Source organism: Brassica napus, chromosome C6 (genome assembly GCF_020379485.1).
Source record: "Brassica napus cultivar Da-Ae chromosome C6, Da-Ae, whole genome shotgun sequence".
NCBI lineage: Eukaryota > Viridiplantae > Streptophyta > Magnoliopsida > Brassicales > Brassicaceae > Brassica > Brassica napus.
In genome coordinates, this window is record NC_063449.1 from 48,000,952 (window position 1) to 48,017,616 (window position 16,665).

General features: G+C 39.3%; 4 protein-coding genes across 4 annotated transcripts; 2 read left to right on the plus strand and 2 right to left on the minus strand.

Annotated features, from left to right (window-relative positions):
- Nucleotides 1–89: 89 nt before the first annotated feature.
- LOC106430758 (DEAD-box ATP-dependent RNA helicase 35) lies at nucleotides 90–2,463 on the plus strand. Its single transcript, XM_048761649.1, has 2 exons — nucleotides 90–1,140; nucleotides 1,456–2,463. Exons 1-2 carry the CDS (start codon nucleotides 239–241, stop codon nucleotides 2,318–2,320), a joined length of 1,767 nt encoding a protein of 588 aa, XP_048617606.1. The 5' UTR covers nucleotides 90–238; the 3' UTR covers nucleotides 2,321–2,463.
- A 966-nt stretch (nucleotides 2,464–3,429) lies between these two features.
- LOC111207155 (pyrophosphate-energized vacuolar membrane proton pump 1-like) lies at nucleotides 3,430–6,576 on the minus strand. The gene is made up of 7 exons (XM_048761648.1): nucleotides 6,221–6,576; nucleotides 5,435–6,009; nucleotides 4,987–5,366; nucleotides 4,831–4,917; nucleotides 4,416–4,746; nucleotides 3,873–4,343; nucleotides 3,430–3,768 (listed from the first exon to the last, which is right to left on the minus strand). Exons 1-7 carry the CDS (start codon nucleotides 6,474–6,476, stop codon nucleotides 3,559–3,561), a joined length of 2,310 nt encoding a protein of 769 aa, XP_048617605.1. The 5' UTR covers nucleotides 6,477–6,576; the 3' UTR covers nucleotides 3,430–3,558.
- A 701-nt stretch (nucleotides 6,577–7,277) lies between these two features.
- On the minus strand, nucleotides 7,278–9,924 carry LOC106357428 (glycerol-3-phosphate dehydrogenase SDP6, mitochondrial-like). The gene is made up of 5 exons (XM_013797104.3): nucleotides 9,458–9,924; nucleotides 8,798–9,277; nucleotides 8,373–8,704; nucleotides 8,146–8,306; nucleotides 7,278–8,079 (listed from the first exon to the last, which is right to left on the minus strand). The coding sequence occupies exons 1-5, from the start codon at nucleotides 9,807–9,809 to the stop codon at nucleotides 7,542–7,544; spliced, it is 1,863 nt and encodes a 620-aa protein (XP_013652558.2). The 5' UTR covers nucleotides 9,810–9,924; the 3' UTR covers nucleotides 7,278–7,541.
- Nucleotides 9,925–11,060: 1,136 nt separating this feature from the next.
- LOC106354846 (glycerol kinase) lies at nucleotides 11,061–13,468 on the plus strand. The gene is made up of 4 exons (XM_013794892.3): nucleotides 11,061–11,330; nucleotides 11,707–11,928; nucleotides 12,058–13,024; nucleotides 13,097–13,468. The coding sequence occupies exons 1-4, from the start codon at nucleotides 11,197–11,199 to the stop codon at nucleotides 13,340–13,342; spliced, it is 1,569 nt and encodes a 522-aa protein (XP_013650346.2). The 5' UTR covers nucleotides 11,061–11,196; the 3' UTR covers nucleotides 13,343–13,468.
- Nucleotides 13,469–16,665: the final 3,197 nt, after the last annotated feature.

Below are 16,665 nucleotides of genomic sequence, written 5' to 3' on the forward strand. Positions count from 1 at the left end.
TGCATGTAAATTATTGGGCTTAAAAGCCCTTCAACAAACCCAATAGTGATGGTAGTAACTATCGACGCCGTCTTAACCCGATTGGCGAAACCCCGGGTCGGTCAGTTTCCCCCGACTATTTTACGATTCCAGAGAGAGAGAGAGAGAGAGAGAGAGAGAGAGATCTTGCTCCTGCTACTTGATTAGGTTTTCGTTTCCATCCCCTATTGAAAGCAAGCAAGCGTGTGGATTTCAAATCATGGAATTAGACGATGATTACGTGGAGTATGTTCCAGTTGCGAAGCGTAGAGCGATGGAAGAGCAGAAGATTCTCCAACGGAAGGGCAAAGTGTTGGAGGTGGAGGAAGAAGCTTCGGAGAAGGAGAAGCTCGCCGAATCCAAACCTAGCTTGCTCGTCCAAGCAACTCAGCTCAAGCGAGACGTACCCGAAGTGAGTGCTACCGAGCAAATCATCCTACAAGAAAAGGAGATGATGGAGCACTTATCTGATAAGAAGACGCTCATGTCCGTTCGCGAGTTAGCCAAAGGTATCACTTACACAGAGCCTCTTTTAACAGGTTGGAAACCTCCTTTGCGTATTAGGAAGATGTCTAGGAAGCAGATGGATTTGATCAGGAAGCAATGGCATATCATTGTTAGCGGTGAAGACATTCCTCCTCCCATCAAGAGCTTCCAGGATATGAAGTTTGAGAAACCTATTTTGGATACGCTCAGGGAGAAAGGGATAGTGCAGCCGACTCCTATTCAGGTTCAGGGTCTTCCTGTGATTTTGTCTGGGAGAGATATGATTGGGATTGCCTTCACTGGCTCTGGGAAGACTATGGTTTTCGTGCTTCCTATGATTATGATTGCTCTGCAGGAGGAGATGATGATGCCTATTGGTCCTGGAGAAGGTCCCATTGGCCTTATCGTTTGCCCTTCTAGAGAGCTTGCTAGGCAGACTTACGAGGTTGTTGAACAGTTTGTGGCTCCTCTGGTCCAGGCTGGATACGCTCCTTTGAGGTCTTTGCTATGCATTGGAGGTGTGGATATGAGGTCCCAGTTGGATGTTGTCAAGAGGGGTGTTCACATCGTTGTTGCTACCCCTGGGAGGTTGAAGGATTTGCTCGCCAAGAAAAAGATGAACTTAGATGCCTGCAGGTAACACCCACCCTATGTATCTATGTTTGTTTGCACTTATGCCTGGACTCTTGTTATGCACTAGGCTAGGTTCGTTGGAGTATCTGTTTATTTGTGGTTTATTGTGCCTGTTTTGTTGTCCCTTCTAGTTAATGCCAGAGATCGATAGGGTTGTTTAGGTTCTGTCAGCTCTTTACTTTGTGATTTAATATGGTTACTTTTCTCTGAATGTATCTTTCTTCTCTTGAGAGACCTAAGGCTGTGCCATGTACCTTAAAATCTAGATAATGTTAGTTGGACGGTGATGTTTAACTTCTTCTTTTTTTCCTGATATAGGTACCTGACGCTGGATGAGGCAGATAGGTTGGTTGATTTGGGTTTCGAAGATGACATTAGGGAAGTCTTTGACCATTTCAAGTCTCAGCGTCAAACACTTCTCTTCTCTGCCACAATGCCCACCAAAATTCAAATCTTTGCCAGAAGTGCTCTGGTGAAACCTGTGACAGTTAACGTAGGAAGAGCCGGAGCTGCGAATCTCGATGTCATCCAGGAGGTTGAATACGTCAAACAAGAAGCAAAGATTGTTTACCTCCTCGAGTGCCTGCAGAAGACCTCTCCGCCGGTTTTAATTTTCTGTGAGAACAAGGCTGATGTTGATGATATCCACGAGTACTTGTTACTGAAAGGAGTGGAAGCTGTTGCTATACATGGAGGTAAAGATCAGGAGGACAGAGAGTACGCCATCTCTTCGTTCAAAGCTGGGAAGAAAGACGTCTTGGTCGCTACTGACATTGCTTCAAAAGGGTTAGACTTCCCTGATATTCAGCACGTCATAAACTACGACATGCCTGCGGAGATTGAGAACTATGTGCATAGGATAGGAAGAACAGGTCGGTGTGGGAAAACAGGGATAGCAACTACGTTTATAAACAAGAACCAAAGCGAGACCACGCTGCTTGATCTGAAACACTTGTTGCAAGAAGCTAAACAGAGGATTCCACCTGTCCTTGCTGAGCTGAAGGATCCGATGGAGGAAGCAGAGAATATTGCTAATGCAAGTGGTGTCAAGGGTTGCGCTTACTGTGGGGGTCTGGGACATCGTATTAGAGACTGTCCAAAACTGGAGCAGCAGAAGAGTGTGGCCATATCTAACTCTAGAAAAGACTATTTCGGCTCTGGTGGATACAGAGGAGAGATATAATCTGTGTCCAATCTTCTTTCAAGAATCCCTTTTGCAAGTTAGGTGACAAACGTTATCATTGTGTTTTTGGAAAAGTGAACCCTATAATGTTACAAGCTTACTATTATCTATTTATCTTCATGCTGACATTATATTTTTTTTCATTTGCATGGCAGTTAGGCTGTCACTTAATGTCCCATGCTAGAGATGATAAAAAAGTGAAAATTTTAAAGATATGTATGTCCATACGGTAAATTTAAACAGGTAAAAAGTAAAAATATTTAAATACGCATAAATACTTTTGAACAAGAGTGACAATAAATAAAACAGATGTGTTGGCAGTTGAATCCGAATGTAAAATAAATACCTCACAAGTTACTAATTGAGTCCAAGCATGGCAACAATTAAAACTTTGACTAATGCATAACAACAAGAGTCACAAGATAAATAGAACCGATGTATTGGCAGTTGAATCCGAATGTATTAATACCTTACAAGTTACTAATTGAGTCCAAGCGTGGCAACAATTAAAAACTTTGACCAATTCATATAAATGCATTTGAACAAGAATTTTGACTAATGTTAAATTTTGACTGATAATTAACTGAAAGACAATGTATTCATTGCAATCTCGAAACTATAAATAGAGACTATTGCATCATAAGTAACTCAATTCATAAACATAAAGAAGAAGAAAATGAAGGTAATGACTAATGAGCATGGTGTGGATAGTGATGATACTGGCTGTAAGGAGGTGAAGCAAAATCGGAAATAGAATGCAGTAAGATCTGCCGTCCCCACTGCCAGCGCTCATCACCAGCGTCAGAATGTGCAGCTTGTCGTACAGAATGTTACAAGTTGCCACCGGTTGCAATGAGAGGCAGGAACCGCCGCATGGTTTCAGAAGACCCCAAACAACAATAGATCTTTCTTGTTTTGATTTATATTATATACAATAACATATGGTGACTACACATGTAAGGATCCAAACCTTATAATGCTTATATGCAACGGTTTAATAAGATGAGATTGTTCTTTGTTCTTTTTTCTTTTTGTCATGTTGAATGAGATTGTTCTTTTTTCAACAATCAACATGAGATTGTTCTTTTTTCTTTTGGCAAAAGAACACAAGTATAACATCATTTTGACTTTTCTTAATGAAACCACTAAACAAAAAGTAAACCACCGCCACCGAAAACAAAAAGATGTAAAAGAGAGTGAGAAATAGGCTTTTATATAATATAAGTTAGCCTTCTACTTCACGAGAAGATCCTGAAGAGGAAACCTCCATGTGTGGCAAAGAAGGGAGCAAAGACGAGAGACTCAACAGCCATTAGCTTTATCAATATGTTAAGCGACGGTCCTGACGTATCCTTCAATGGGTCTCCTATTGTGTCACCTATCACTGCTGCCTTGTGTGGCTCTGACCCTTTTGGTCCTAAGCTCCTCGCGTGCTCTGATGCCCCCGCCTGCACTCACATCATTTCACAATCCTCAAACCTCTCTCTTCTGATATTTTTCTGATATTTTTTATCACAAATATAAACTCTCTACACACAAAAAGATTGCTTACCTCAATGTACTTCTTGGCATTGTCCCAGGCTCCACCAGTGTTAGAAGCTGATATTGCAACCTGAACTCCGGAGACAAGGGAGCCAGCGAGGACACCGGAGAGGGTCTCAACGCCGAAGAAGAAACCGACAATGAGTGGAGTAAGCATGACAAGGCAACCAGGAGGAATCATTTCCTTGATGGAAGCATCCGTTGATATCTTGACGCATGTTGCATAGTCTGGTTTCGCGGTACCTTCCATGAGTCCGGGGATGGTGTTGAACTGCCTCCTCACTTCTTCCACCATCTTAAGAGCTGCACTTCCCACGCTCTTCATCGTCATTGCAGAGAACCAATAAGGAAGCATCGCTCCAACTAGCAGCCCTATCACCACCTTTGGGGTCAACACATCCACCGTCTGTACTCCTGCTCGGCTCACAAATGCACCAAACAACGCCAACGACACAAGAGCAGCAGAACCAATCGCAAAACCCTGATGCACAAGAGCACTGTGATTTCATTTGTATAAAACTGATAAAATAACAAAAGGAGACTATGATATTACCTTTCCGATAGCAGCAGTGGTGTTTCCAGCAGCATCAAGAGCGTCAGTTCTTTCTCGGATGCGATGGCTCATTCCAGCCATCTCAGCAATACCACCAGCATTGTCACTGATCGGACCATAAGCATCAATCGCCAAACCAGTTGCAATGGTACTCAGCATTCCAAGAGCAGCAACCGCCACACCGTACATTGCAGCAAAGCTGAAGCTAACGAATATACTGACAGCAATCGCAAAGATTGGAATGATGACGGATTTGTATCCAAGAGCAAGTCCGAATATAACGTTGGTTGCCGCTCCGGTCCTGCATGAATCTGCCACGTCTTGCACAGGGCTGCAAACCACACAACTGGTCATAAAAGAAGCCACAGAGAAAGACAAAATGGCACTCAATATTGATCTAAACTAGGCTCTTTACCTGTATGCATTGCTTGTGTAGTATTCAGTAACAAAGCCGATAATGAGTCCAGCCCAGAGACCAACAGCAACACACAGGAATAGCTCCCTGCATACCCCAAATTTAAGTAAAAGGGTTCACATAAAAAGAAAATGCAACTAATCAAAAGGATCTTACCAGTTTTTCACAACTTTCTGTGTCCCGAAGTTGAAGATGGTGAAGGAAGACGGTAACCCAATCCATGATACTACAGCTATTCCAGCAGTCATGATAACCGTAGAAATAATGAGCTGGTTTTTCAACGCAGGTTCGATCTCCTTTACTGCCTTAATCTCAGAGATGTCTGTTGCATAGAGGGTAGTGATCAAACAAACCAAGATTCCCACTGAACTGATGAGCAATGGGAACAACATGGCAGTGAAGTCATGGTTGATTCCAAAGGAGGAGATGGAAGCAACAACAAGCGCAGCACAAGATGACTCCGCGTATGATCCAAACAGATCAGAGCCCATCCCAGCAATGTCACCAACATTGTCACCCACATTATCAGCAATTACCTGAAACATAACAACAATAAGTCAACTGGTAACTAACATAAAAGAATGGTGTTAATAATAGTGCTTACAGCTGGGTTTCTTGGATCATCTTCCGGAATATTCCTTTCGACTTTTCCCACAAGGTCAGCACCAACATCAGCAGCCTTAGTGTAGATCCCACCACCAACTCTACCAAAAAGCGCCATGGAAGATCCACCAAGACCATAACCAGTGATGGACTCAAAAAGACCTTCCCAATCATCACCGTAGTAAATCTTGAAGAGGTTGATGGTAATGTAAAGAACCAAGAGACCGTTCGCAGCGAGAAGGAAACCCATCACAGCGCCAGACCTGAACGCAACGATGAAGGCCTTTCCAACGCCTCTCCTCGCTTCAAGAGTGGTTCTAGCGTTGGCATAAGTGGCGATCTTCATCCCGAGAAAGCCAGAGAGGACTGAGGTCACCGCGCCGAGGACGAAGGAGATGGTGCTGAAGACGGCGGTGGCGAGAGCAGGCTTGCATGTTGTGGTCTTGTCGTAAGTGCAAGGCTGGCTCTTGGTACTGAAACCTTGGACAGAGCCGAGGAAGAGAAAGATGATGGCGGCGAACAGAACCATGAAGACGCCAACGTACTTGTACTCGGTGAACAGAAATGAGGTTGCACCTGCGGACAAGATCACAGATTATTTAACAAGACAACGAGTTACTTTGACCAAATATTCAGCTTCAGACAAGAGGAAGACTTCAAAAAGGTTCAAAATTTCCAAAACATAGTTTCACCAACTTTAAGACCAAAAAAAATAAGGAAATTAAAAATTAAAACAGAGAAGATCTAAAAAAAAAAAGAAGCAAAATCAAACACGAGTTCTCATCACCTTCGGATATAGCGGTCTGAATCTCAGCGCATTTGGCGACAACGCTCTGATCATTAACCCCTTCCTCTTCCTCTATCAGATAATCCTCATTTCCATTCTTACCGTCTTCACTTTCCGAAGACGCGCCACGATCGGCGGTGAGTTTCACGCCGGAGACAATATACCACTGGAACAGCGAGAAGGCGATTCCCACCACGGCGCACACCGGCACCAGAATCTCCGTCCAAAGTTCCGGTAACAACGCTTTCCCCGTCATCTTTATCTCTCTCTCTCTCCTTAAACACTGTAACACTTATCAATAGAGAGAGACTCGACTTTTGATGCTTCGAGAGAGATATGAAATGAAGCAACTCGGTGTGCTATCGTGTCGTTTTATAAGCAAGTATAAAATCAAAAAAGACAGTAGTAATATTCTACGCTTATGTGCACGTAAATTACTGTGCACCTACTTATATGAACCGTCTTCTATCGATCGGACGGCTGACTTCGAACGTGTTAGTCTATGGAAAATTATTAATTTACGCGGCGGATAAGATAGATAACCACGTCACATCCACGTGGCGTAGTAGACTCACGGAATGTCTATCATCCTTGCCCTTCATGCAAGACCCCACCTTATGTGTAGTAACACGCTTTTAGCCGTTAGATCTAACCATTATTATGATAATTTAATGGTGATTGGATAGTTTCACGTATAGATTCGATTCGGTGAGGTTGAATATAAACTCAAAACACTGTAAGTCTAGTCATCACTCTCATCTTTCTCCATCCTCACATATGGCTGGCTCCACGTCTACTTTCATACGATTTTCCTTACCTACGGACATCGTATATACGTTTACTTCCTTACAGTGACAGTGCTTTAATTAGTTTGCATGGATTGATTCAAACAATATTATAATTGTTGCTTTAATTGATTTACACATGCTAAACATGCCCCACATCCGATTTAGTCTTCATCCTCTTGTCCCTTTCTGCATGATAGACGTTACAAAATCAAGGAATCGTAACGTACGTAACAGAAATCTTTTTCCTTCATGTGGCTAACATGAAGTGTAAGAAGAAAACGTCTTATCAATTTCTTTTGAAAAATACTAAATAGATGTTTTCTAGTAATCTGAGACTAGAATCTGGGTCAAGCTCACGTTAATAATCAAGACAAGAGCTGAGAAAATCCAAAGAATATATTGTGGAATTTCTAAAACCTCATGCTATGGTCACGAATCATTACTCTCGCGCAAAGGAATTCAATAAATGAAAATAAAGCTAAAAATACCCAAATCTAATGAGGTTGCTAGGGAAGAAACTAGGCTTCTTGTTGTTAGTGTGCGTTTTTGGAAGACTTGAAAGTTTGAAGAAACTCTTTGGCCATCTTCAACTCCTGCATCTGCCTCGACTTGCCCCACTTGTGTTCACTCGCTAATATCTCCACCACACGTTTCAAAGCCTGCTCCGCTGCATTGGTATCTAAGAAGGCGATTCTACACCTCCTGGCTATGAAATCCACTGCTGATTCACAGTACTCGTTTCTTGCACAGTAAGCAACTTCTGCTTCGAGGAACGGATGACCGTGTGCTAGTCTCTTCCCAAGACCCTCTTCCTGAGCAATGGTGGCGACTCGGTCAGCCATTGATCCATATGCATGTGACAAATGCTTTGCGGCTGCTGTGTCCATTGTCCCTGGAACCATTTTACCACCGTGAGTTTTCTTCACGCGCACGTATTGCTGCGCTAGAGCTGCGAAGGAAGATGGGTCCCATCCGTAAGAGCCCACAAGCTGTAGCTTCTGCGTTACGCAATCGTTGCTAGGTTTCAGCTTTCCAGATTTGATTGCTGCGTCCACCGCGTCTTCCGCCATGCTGAAATGAAATCACTCCATGAGTATTTTACTAACCACATTATTTATACAAACAAACCCTTTGTACCTTCTGTAAGTTGTCCATTTTCCACCTGTGATTGTAACCAGACCAGGACAATCCTCCAGAACAATGTGGTCTCTGGACATATTCTCAGTGTTTTTTGCTGTTGGATCCATAGCCAATGGACGAATACCACTCCAAGCCGACAGAACATCGGTACGTCGAACCTAGGAAGGTTTTCTTATGATAATCATATTTAGGAAAACAAAAAGATTTAGGTTTAACGTACGTACCTTGATGTTAAGGTAGTCGGTGATTGTGTCAAGTATGAATTGAATCTCATCTTCATTAGGTTTTGGAAGCGAAGTGATTGAAGTGGGAGAGTCTGTAGTGCCTGCTACGGTTTTCCCCAACCAAGGTAACATAAACACAACGCGACCATCCTTAGTCTTGGGGACTATCAAGCCCATCCCTTGAGGAGAATAGTAGTCTGGCAACACAATGTGTACGCCGCTGCTTGGACATATCATCGGCTTTGACTCGCCATCAGCCATTTTCCTAACCGAATCACAGAATGGTCCAGCCGCATTAACAACCACCTTCGCGTAGGTGTCAAACTCTTTGCCTGGTACTCATATATGAAATTAAGCATGTTATCATTAGTTAAGTATATAGAGTTCATGCTAAAATATTCAACAAAAATGCTTTGACGACGTACCAGAGAGATTGTTACGGATCCGAGCACCAATTACTCTCTGAGTAACACCATCCCTGATAAGGGAGACAACCTCTGCATGGTTGAGAACTGAAGCACCAGCTAAAGCGGCAGTACAAGCCAAACCAACATTGACTCGTGAATCATTCATTTGCCCATCGTAATACACAACCGTGCCTGCCAAAGTAGTACTCTTGTTTTTCCCTTTACTCGCGAGGGTTGGGAAGAGCTCAACAGACTGTTTTGCGGAGTAATATCTGGAGAGATGCAATAGTCTTCGTCCAGCCACCAAGTCATACATTTTCAGTCCCATCCAGAAGTAGACAACTTCGAACCAGCTGAAACAAGGTGTCATGCAGGGGAGTGCGTGGCAGAGATGCGGTGCGTTCTCGATCAGTTGTTTACGCTCTTCGAGGGCGTGAAACACAAGCCGAAGCTGTCCGTAATCAAGATTGAAAACGGCTTTCTCCAAGTAACGAACCCCTAATTAGATCATATATTAGACCATTAATTACCTAATATGTTCTGTAGTAACAAGCTAAAACTCTTAATTTATTTATCTATACTTATCATTCAACGAAGCAACTAATTTCATGCTTCTTGTCCGAATTGCGTGTAGCTAACGCAACGCATACGAAATTAAAATATAAGATTAGTTATTACCTCCATGAATTAGTTTTGTTGATCTCGAAGAGGTCCCTGAGGAGAAGTCATCACGTTCGACGAGACCAACACGGAGGCCACGGGTGGCGGCGTCTAGTGCGACACCAGAACCGGTGGCTCCACCGCCGATGACGAGGACATCGAGCGGATTTGACAAGCTGGCTCCACTCAGAACCGATTCTTGAACGGATCGAGACGGTACTGAAGCCGTAGGATCACCAATCGTACGCCTCCATGACTCCACAATCGTACGGTCTTTGTCGCTGGAGGCAAGCGACAAAACAGCGCCACCAGATGCAGTGGCGATGAAAGCGACGCCAGAGGCGAGACGGCGAAAAGAAGCGGCGTACATGGAGAGCGAAGAGAGAAAGAGAGAGATTGGAAAGTGATGTGATCATAATGAGATGGGGAAGGAGTAGAAGATGTGAACCAAGCCAAATTTGGAAATATTCATTAAATGATGATTTCGTAATCTTCAAGCTTACCATTTATATACGCTTACGTCTAAGGAAGTTCCTAGCTTACCCAATATTATATTAGTTATGTTTCTAGAAACGTAGTATATATGAAAGGGTGTGAAACTTTTTTTTTTTTTTTTTTTTTGACGTCGAGGGTGTGAAACCTATATGAAATTGCTTTTGGAGATTCTAGATGAACCTTGGCTTATATTATTTGAGAAATGTACATTTACATGATCAAGTGACTCAATTTGTCATAATCCAAGCATTTAGTGTCGAATAAAAAGTTAGAGCTCCAGCATATTGGCTGTATTCATTCTTGCAATCTTTGAAAGTACATAAAAGATGAGTGCTTAGAAACTTGAAAGTAAACCGAGAGAACTGCTTTTGGGTTATATATTAATTTTTGGTTGCAAAGAGAGATGAGAATGCTAGACAAAGCAATATAGCCATTTCTATGTGTTAAGTGCAGAGGTGGCTATTGTTGCAACCAAAAAAGTCTTCAAGGATGTTTGGTTTGTTGGCCCATCTCTCAAATGTTGCTGCATGTATAACTTGAGAGATTGCAAAGAAACCCAAAATATTACAAGATCATTTGTAATTAATAGAAACTGGATAATTATTCGGTAAATATATTGTGATCGTAAATGTAAGGTCGCTATCACAATTTATATTTGATAATATTTATTGGTAAACCAGCTCACCCATATTTGGTATATTACCTTTACCAGCATTAATCAATATTAGTACTTTAGTAGTAGTCGATAAACCCCCATTAATAAACCATATCTTCTAATTGAGAAAACTTCAGCTAATATTATTTAATAAAAAACAATGCCATATGAATGTTGTATATACATTTAAACTTTTATAAATATCATATAGTAGTTATTGGCATGTAAGAAATAGTCTAGATATTGGATAAGTTTCAAAGAAATCAACTCTATAAACCAGATTTGTGAACAGACATAAGAGTTTGTCAAAGTCAACGATAGAGACGGTTACAAAATCTACCAATCCGTGAAGAACACGTGAAAGATGGAGCTGAATTTAAGAAAGATGATCATAATATTTGACCTTCAACCAATAAAAACCATAATGAAATACATCACCATCCGCTGGAGTAAACGGATAAAAAGAAGGGTGAACTTTCCAACAATATCTCTGACTCTTATTCAGCTTTCTATATATACCACTCCCCCATTATTCCCACGTTATATCCTATCTTCACTCATCTTCATTCGTATTGTTCAATCTTCTTCTTTAGAAAAACAAAAAAAAATGGCAGGAGAAAAAGGTTTCATTGGATCAATAGATCAAGGAACGACCAGCACCAGATTCATCATTTATGATCACGATGCTCGTGCCGTTGCATCCCATCAAGTCGAGTTTACTCAGTTCTATCCTGAAGCTGGGTAATCCCTCTCTCTCTCTCTCTCTCTGGATCTGTATCACCTACTTGTTGACTTTTTTTTTATTACATATATTTGTATTTTTTTTTTAACTTTAGTGGTTTTTTTTTTTTTGGACAACTTTAACTTTAGTGGTTATATATGTGATTACTGTGAGAAGTAGGTGAGACTTTTTTTTGGTCGATGATCCACATCTTGCCTTATTGGACACTGTATATTTAGTTATCTTTGAAGGTAGACTGTATGATCAAAAGTGTATAGTGAGTTCACTGTGACATTCTTGGGCGATCTGTAATATTTAGTTATCTTTGAAGCTCTTTGTTTAGTGTTTGATGCATACATTCATATTATTTATTGACACTAATATTTGTAAATGAAGATGGGTGGAACACGATCCAATGGAGATACTCGAAAGTGTGAAAGTGTGCATTGCAAAAGCTCTTGACAAAGCCACAGCCGATGGACACAACGTGGATGGTGGCTTGAAGGCCATTGGGCTTACGGATCAAAGAGAGACGACCGTCGTTTGGAGCAAATCCACTGGACTTCCTCTTCACAAAGCTATCGTCTGGATGGATGCTCGCACCAGTTCCATCTGCAGGTAACATTACATACATAATTTCTCTTTCTTGTTTTGTTTTCTTGAATCATTTGTCTTAAAAATCCTCTATGCTTAGAGAGTTGGTTTCTGATGAGATTTTTTTTTTTCTTTTTGTGATGATATTCACAGGAGACTAGAGAAGGAACTATCAGGAGGAAGATCCCATTTTGTGGAGTCTTGTGGATTGCCCATAAGCACATACTTCTCTGCCATGAAGCTTCTCTGGCTGATGGAGAATGTAGATGCTGTTAAAGACGCTATCAAGAAAGGAGATGCCATCTTTGGCACAATCGACACATGGCTGATCTGGAACATGACCGGCGGTGTGAATGGAGGTCTACACGTCACTGATGTCACCAACGCTTCTCGTACAATGCTCATGAACCTCAAAACCCTGAGCTGGGACGAGGACACTCTCAAGACTCTAGCCATTCCCGCTGAAATCTTGCCCAAGATTGTAAGCAACTCGGAGGTCATTGGAGAAATCTGCAAAGGCTGGCCCATTCCTGGTATCAAGATCGCTGGATGTCTTGGCGACCAGCACGCTGCAATGTTAGGACAAGCTTGCAAAAAAGGCGAAGCTAAGAGTACTTACGGCACTGGCGCTTTCATTCTTCTCAACACAGGAGAAGTCCCCATCAAGTCAGGTCATGGACTTCTAACCACACTGTCTTACAAGCTTGGGCCTCAAGCACAGACAAACTATGCTCTAGAGGGTTCCATTGCTATAGCTGGAGCTGCTGTTCAATGGCTAAGAGACAGCCTTGGGATAATTAAAAGTGCAAGTGAAATTGAAGATTTGGCGGCTATGGTAGAATCAACGGGAGGAGTGTACTTTGTGCCGGCATTCAACGGTTTGTTTGCGCCTTGGTGGAGAGAAGACGCTCGTGGTGTTTGCATTGGAATAACGAGATTCACAAACAAGTCTCACATTGCAAGGGCTGTGCTGGAGAGCATGTGTTTCCAAGTGAAAGATGTGCTAGACTCTATGAACAAAGACGCCGGTGAAAAGGGCTCTCTAAATAATGAGAAAGGGGAGTTCTTGCTTAGAGTTGATGGTGGCGCCACCGCCAACAACCTTCTTATGCAGATTCAGGTAATGATTATATGATGATGATTGTAGTTTTTTGAACATTAAGTCTCATTTGTCCTTTTGAAACATGGGCAGGCTGATTTGATGGGAACTCCGGTGGTGAGGCCAGTGGACATAGAGACAACAGCACTAGGAGCAGCCTATGCAGCTGGACTAGCCGTTGGATTCTGGAAGGAAGAAGACATATTCGAGTCAGGAGAGAAGTCAAAGAACTCCAAAGTATTCAGACCGGCTATGGAAGAAGCAACCAGGAAGAAGAAAGTGGAGTCATGGTGCAAAGCGGTTGAGAGAACATTTGATCTTGCTGATCTTTCTCTTTAAAACTTTGAATTATTGATTTCCTTTTATCCCACAATGTCATTTCTTATTTACCACAGTGGTGCTCTGTCGTTTAAGTCACATTATGTCATTTCTTATATATATTATGTGTTCTCTAAGTTGCTGCAAGTTGAGATCAGACAAGGTTTGTGGCAGCCAGTATTTCAGTTGAATGTGTCATTGAGCCAACATATTGCAAATACAGTAATAGAAAATTATAAACAGAAAACATGTCTTTTCCGGTTGAACTTTGATTATAGCCTTTTTGCTTTGAGGTTCTTTAGGACAAGGCCCTTGTCGCTAAGCGGATGAAAGCATCGATAAGGTTGAGCCATGCTTGTCTAGGAGAAGATTCAAAACACAGAAACAAGAGAAAACCAGCAGACACAGACACACAAGTCACCGTGAGACTCCAGTAGAAGCCAACCATATCAATCACATTGTCTTATCATATGAGTTCTACGTTGTTGTTGTTGTTTCTTTTTCATCTATATTATTAAAAAAGAGAAGTACCCATTTGAAAATGTCTTTACTTCATTAATTAAACTTCCTATTTTTTATTTGTTTTTTTCAGTTACATTGATGAAATATCCTTAAATGAATTTAAATTACCTATTTTATTTCTTGTCTTTTTAGTTACATTAATGAAATATCCTTAAATGAATTTAAACTACCTATTTTATTGATTGTCTTTTTCAGTTACATTAATGAAATATCTTTAAATGAATTTGGACGTAAAGTCATTTAAATAACCAAAAAAACTCATAAGTTATCTTTACGTGCATAATTTTAATAATGGAAATTTTTTAAAACGTGCATCATTAAAATGTTATCTAAAACTTGCAGCACTAATATATAACATGCATCAATAAAACTAGATTTTAACCCACATAATCGTACGGGTATTTAAAAATTATTATTTATTCAAAAAATATTTAAGAATTGATATGTTTTTTAAAAAAATTTATGGTATTTGCTCATATCGGTAGTATAACTTTAAACAAAATTTTAGCATAATATAACTCATTTGTCGTTTGCTAAATTTATGGATTTTATTTATAAATTTTATTATTTAATTATAATATTTTCATTTTATATTTGAAAGATGAATGAATATTTCTTTCTAACAATATTTTTTGTATATATATATATTTTTTTAAAAATCAATTTAAATTGTTATTGTCATTGAATATAATTATTTTTGACATAATTTTAGTTTTCGTTTACATCAAAACTAATCATATTTTAGGATAATTATAATTTAAAATGTTAATTTTCAGATTTTTCAAAAAACGTCTAAAAATATTTTCAAAGGTTTTGTTATAATTGTTTTTAAAAAATATTGAGTTGCATTTCAAATAAAAAGGTAAAGATATTTTAAAATATCTCTATTATTAAAAGAGAAGTACCCATTAAAAAAATCTCTAAGTTTTCTAACTTATTTACACTTCCATGCCATTGAGAATTAAATTAAACTACTTATTTTAATGCTTGTCTTTTCCGGTTAAATTAATGAGTTTTCCTTAATCAAATTTAAACTTAATGTCATTAAATAAACCTACCTATTTTAATGCTTGTCTTTTCCAGTTAAATTAATGAGTTTTCCTTAATCAAATTTAAACTTAATGTCATTAAATGAACCTAAAAATACATCATATTTAACGTAGCTTATTAAGTACGAGTACGTCCCAATAATGAACTTGAATTTTATTTTTACGAAAACGTGAATCACTTGACTTATGTAATATTTAAAATATATTAACTACAATATAACAAATGCATATAACCTACCTATACTTTAGTTTGAAATGATCATGTTCAAGTTTTATATAGTCAACTTACATCATGCATCGATCGATGTACAATATTATTCAAACCACCTATAGTTTTCGTTTTCTTTATAGGATGTATCAACCAACCAATCATCCCATTGATTTTCTAAGCTTTAAAAAAAAATCAATAAATACAAACTCAAAATCCAATATCTTCTATTAATCAAAACATAATATCTTCAATGTCGTATCTTTAATGTACCTATTAAAATAGAAACTGTAACCATAATTACACTAATTATAAGAACAGATTTGATTCCAACCAATTGATCTATTACTTCGGTAATTGATTTGCTTGCAGAAGAGGAAACAATAAATTTAAAATTTATAAGAATATAAAGATATAGAGATTCCAACCAATTGCCTATATTTGCGTACCGCATAATAAGCTTCAAATTGAGCATTGAAAAAGATAGAGAGATTTTTTTTAATATTTTACCGACACAAACTTAAACAAAACGAAGAGTTAAATGTAATTTTTTTTGTTACACTTCCCGGAAAAAAACTGTTACAACATGGGCTTTCACAATATGGTCTTTTAACATATTAATGTTATGGACATTTAATAATTATCTTGACGAAAAACAAAGACTATAGATAATTTATTATTAATAAAATTATGAAATTATTTACAATTTGATGACTAATTCATCGCCCTTTTTTATATGTTAAATTTTTCATAGAAGTTTAAAAATTATTTTATTTTCTTTAAACATGTATAACTAATTTATAATCTTTTATGCCATACTAAGTCCTAATATAATATTTCTTCATATTTTACATTAATAACCATTGTTTTTATATATCGTCTACATTTCTCTAATTACGTCTATTTGTTCAATTTTTTATATGATATCGAATATTCATCGTAAATAGATGGTTTAAGATGCCAAAAAAATTATTTACTTGGTGAATATAATACATCAAATATTACAAATACATTATTTAGTTAAATAAATAACCAAAAACCGAAAATTCAAACTCGCGCTGGCGCGCGGATATGGTCTAGTTTTCAATTAAATTAATACGAGTTTTTTTTATCAAGGGAGCGCTTCATTAAAGTTAATTAAATGTGGTTGGTACAACTAAACCGAGAACTTGTTTTGCGAGGCTGTCCTCTAGAACAAAGTTACTGCGGTTACGAAATTTGAAACAAACAGAATCAAAAGAGTTTGCTAGAGAGATAATGTCGGAGACGATTCCATGGAGATCAGAGAAGTTCGATTCGCCTTCAACTGCTGACACCAGCTGTTGGAATCGGTTTCAATGCATGTTCCATGGCTTCTCGCAATGCTAGTCCCTCAGCCACAAGGGACGAAATCACAAAGGAGATTGATTTGCTGTGAGATGTGATAATCTCTCCATTTGCGTGGTAGAAGCTCCACGCGACACCGGCGATTGGGGTTCCTGTCCTCCAGGCCGCCACCTACATATAATCGCGTCGGTTGGGGCAACAATCTGCGGGGGAGGATAAGGCTTCTTACTGCTGACCTC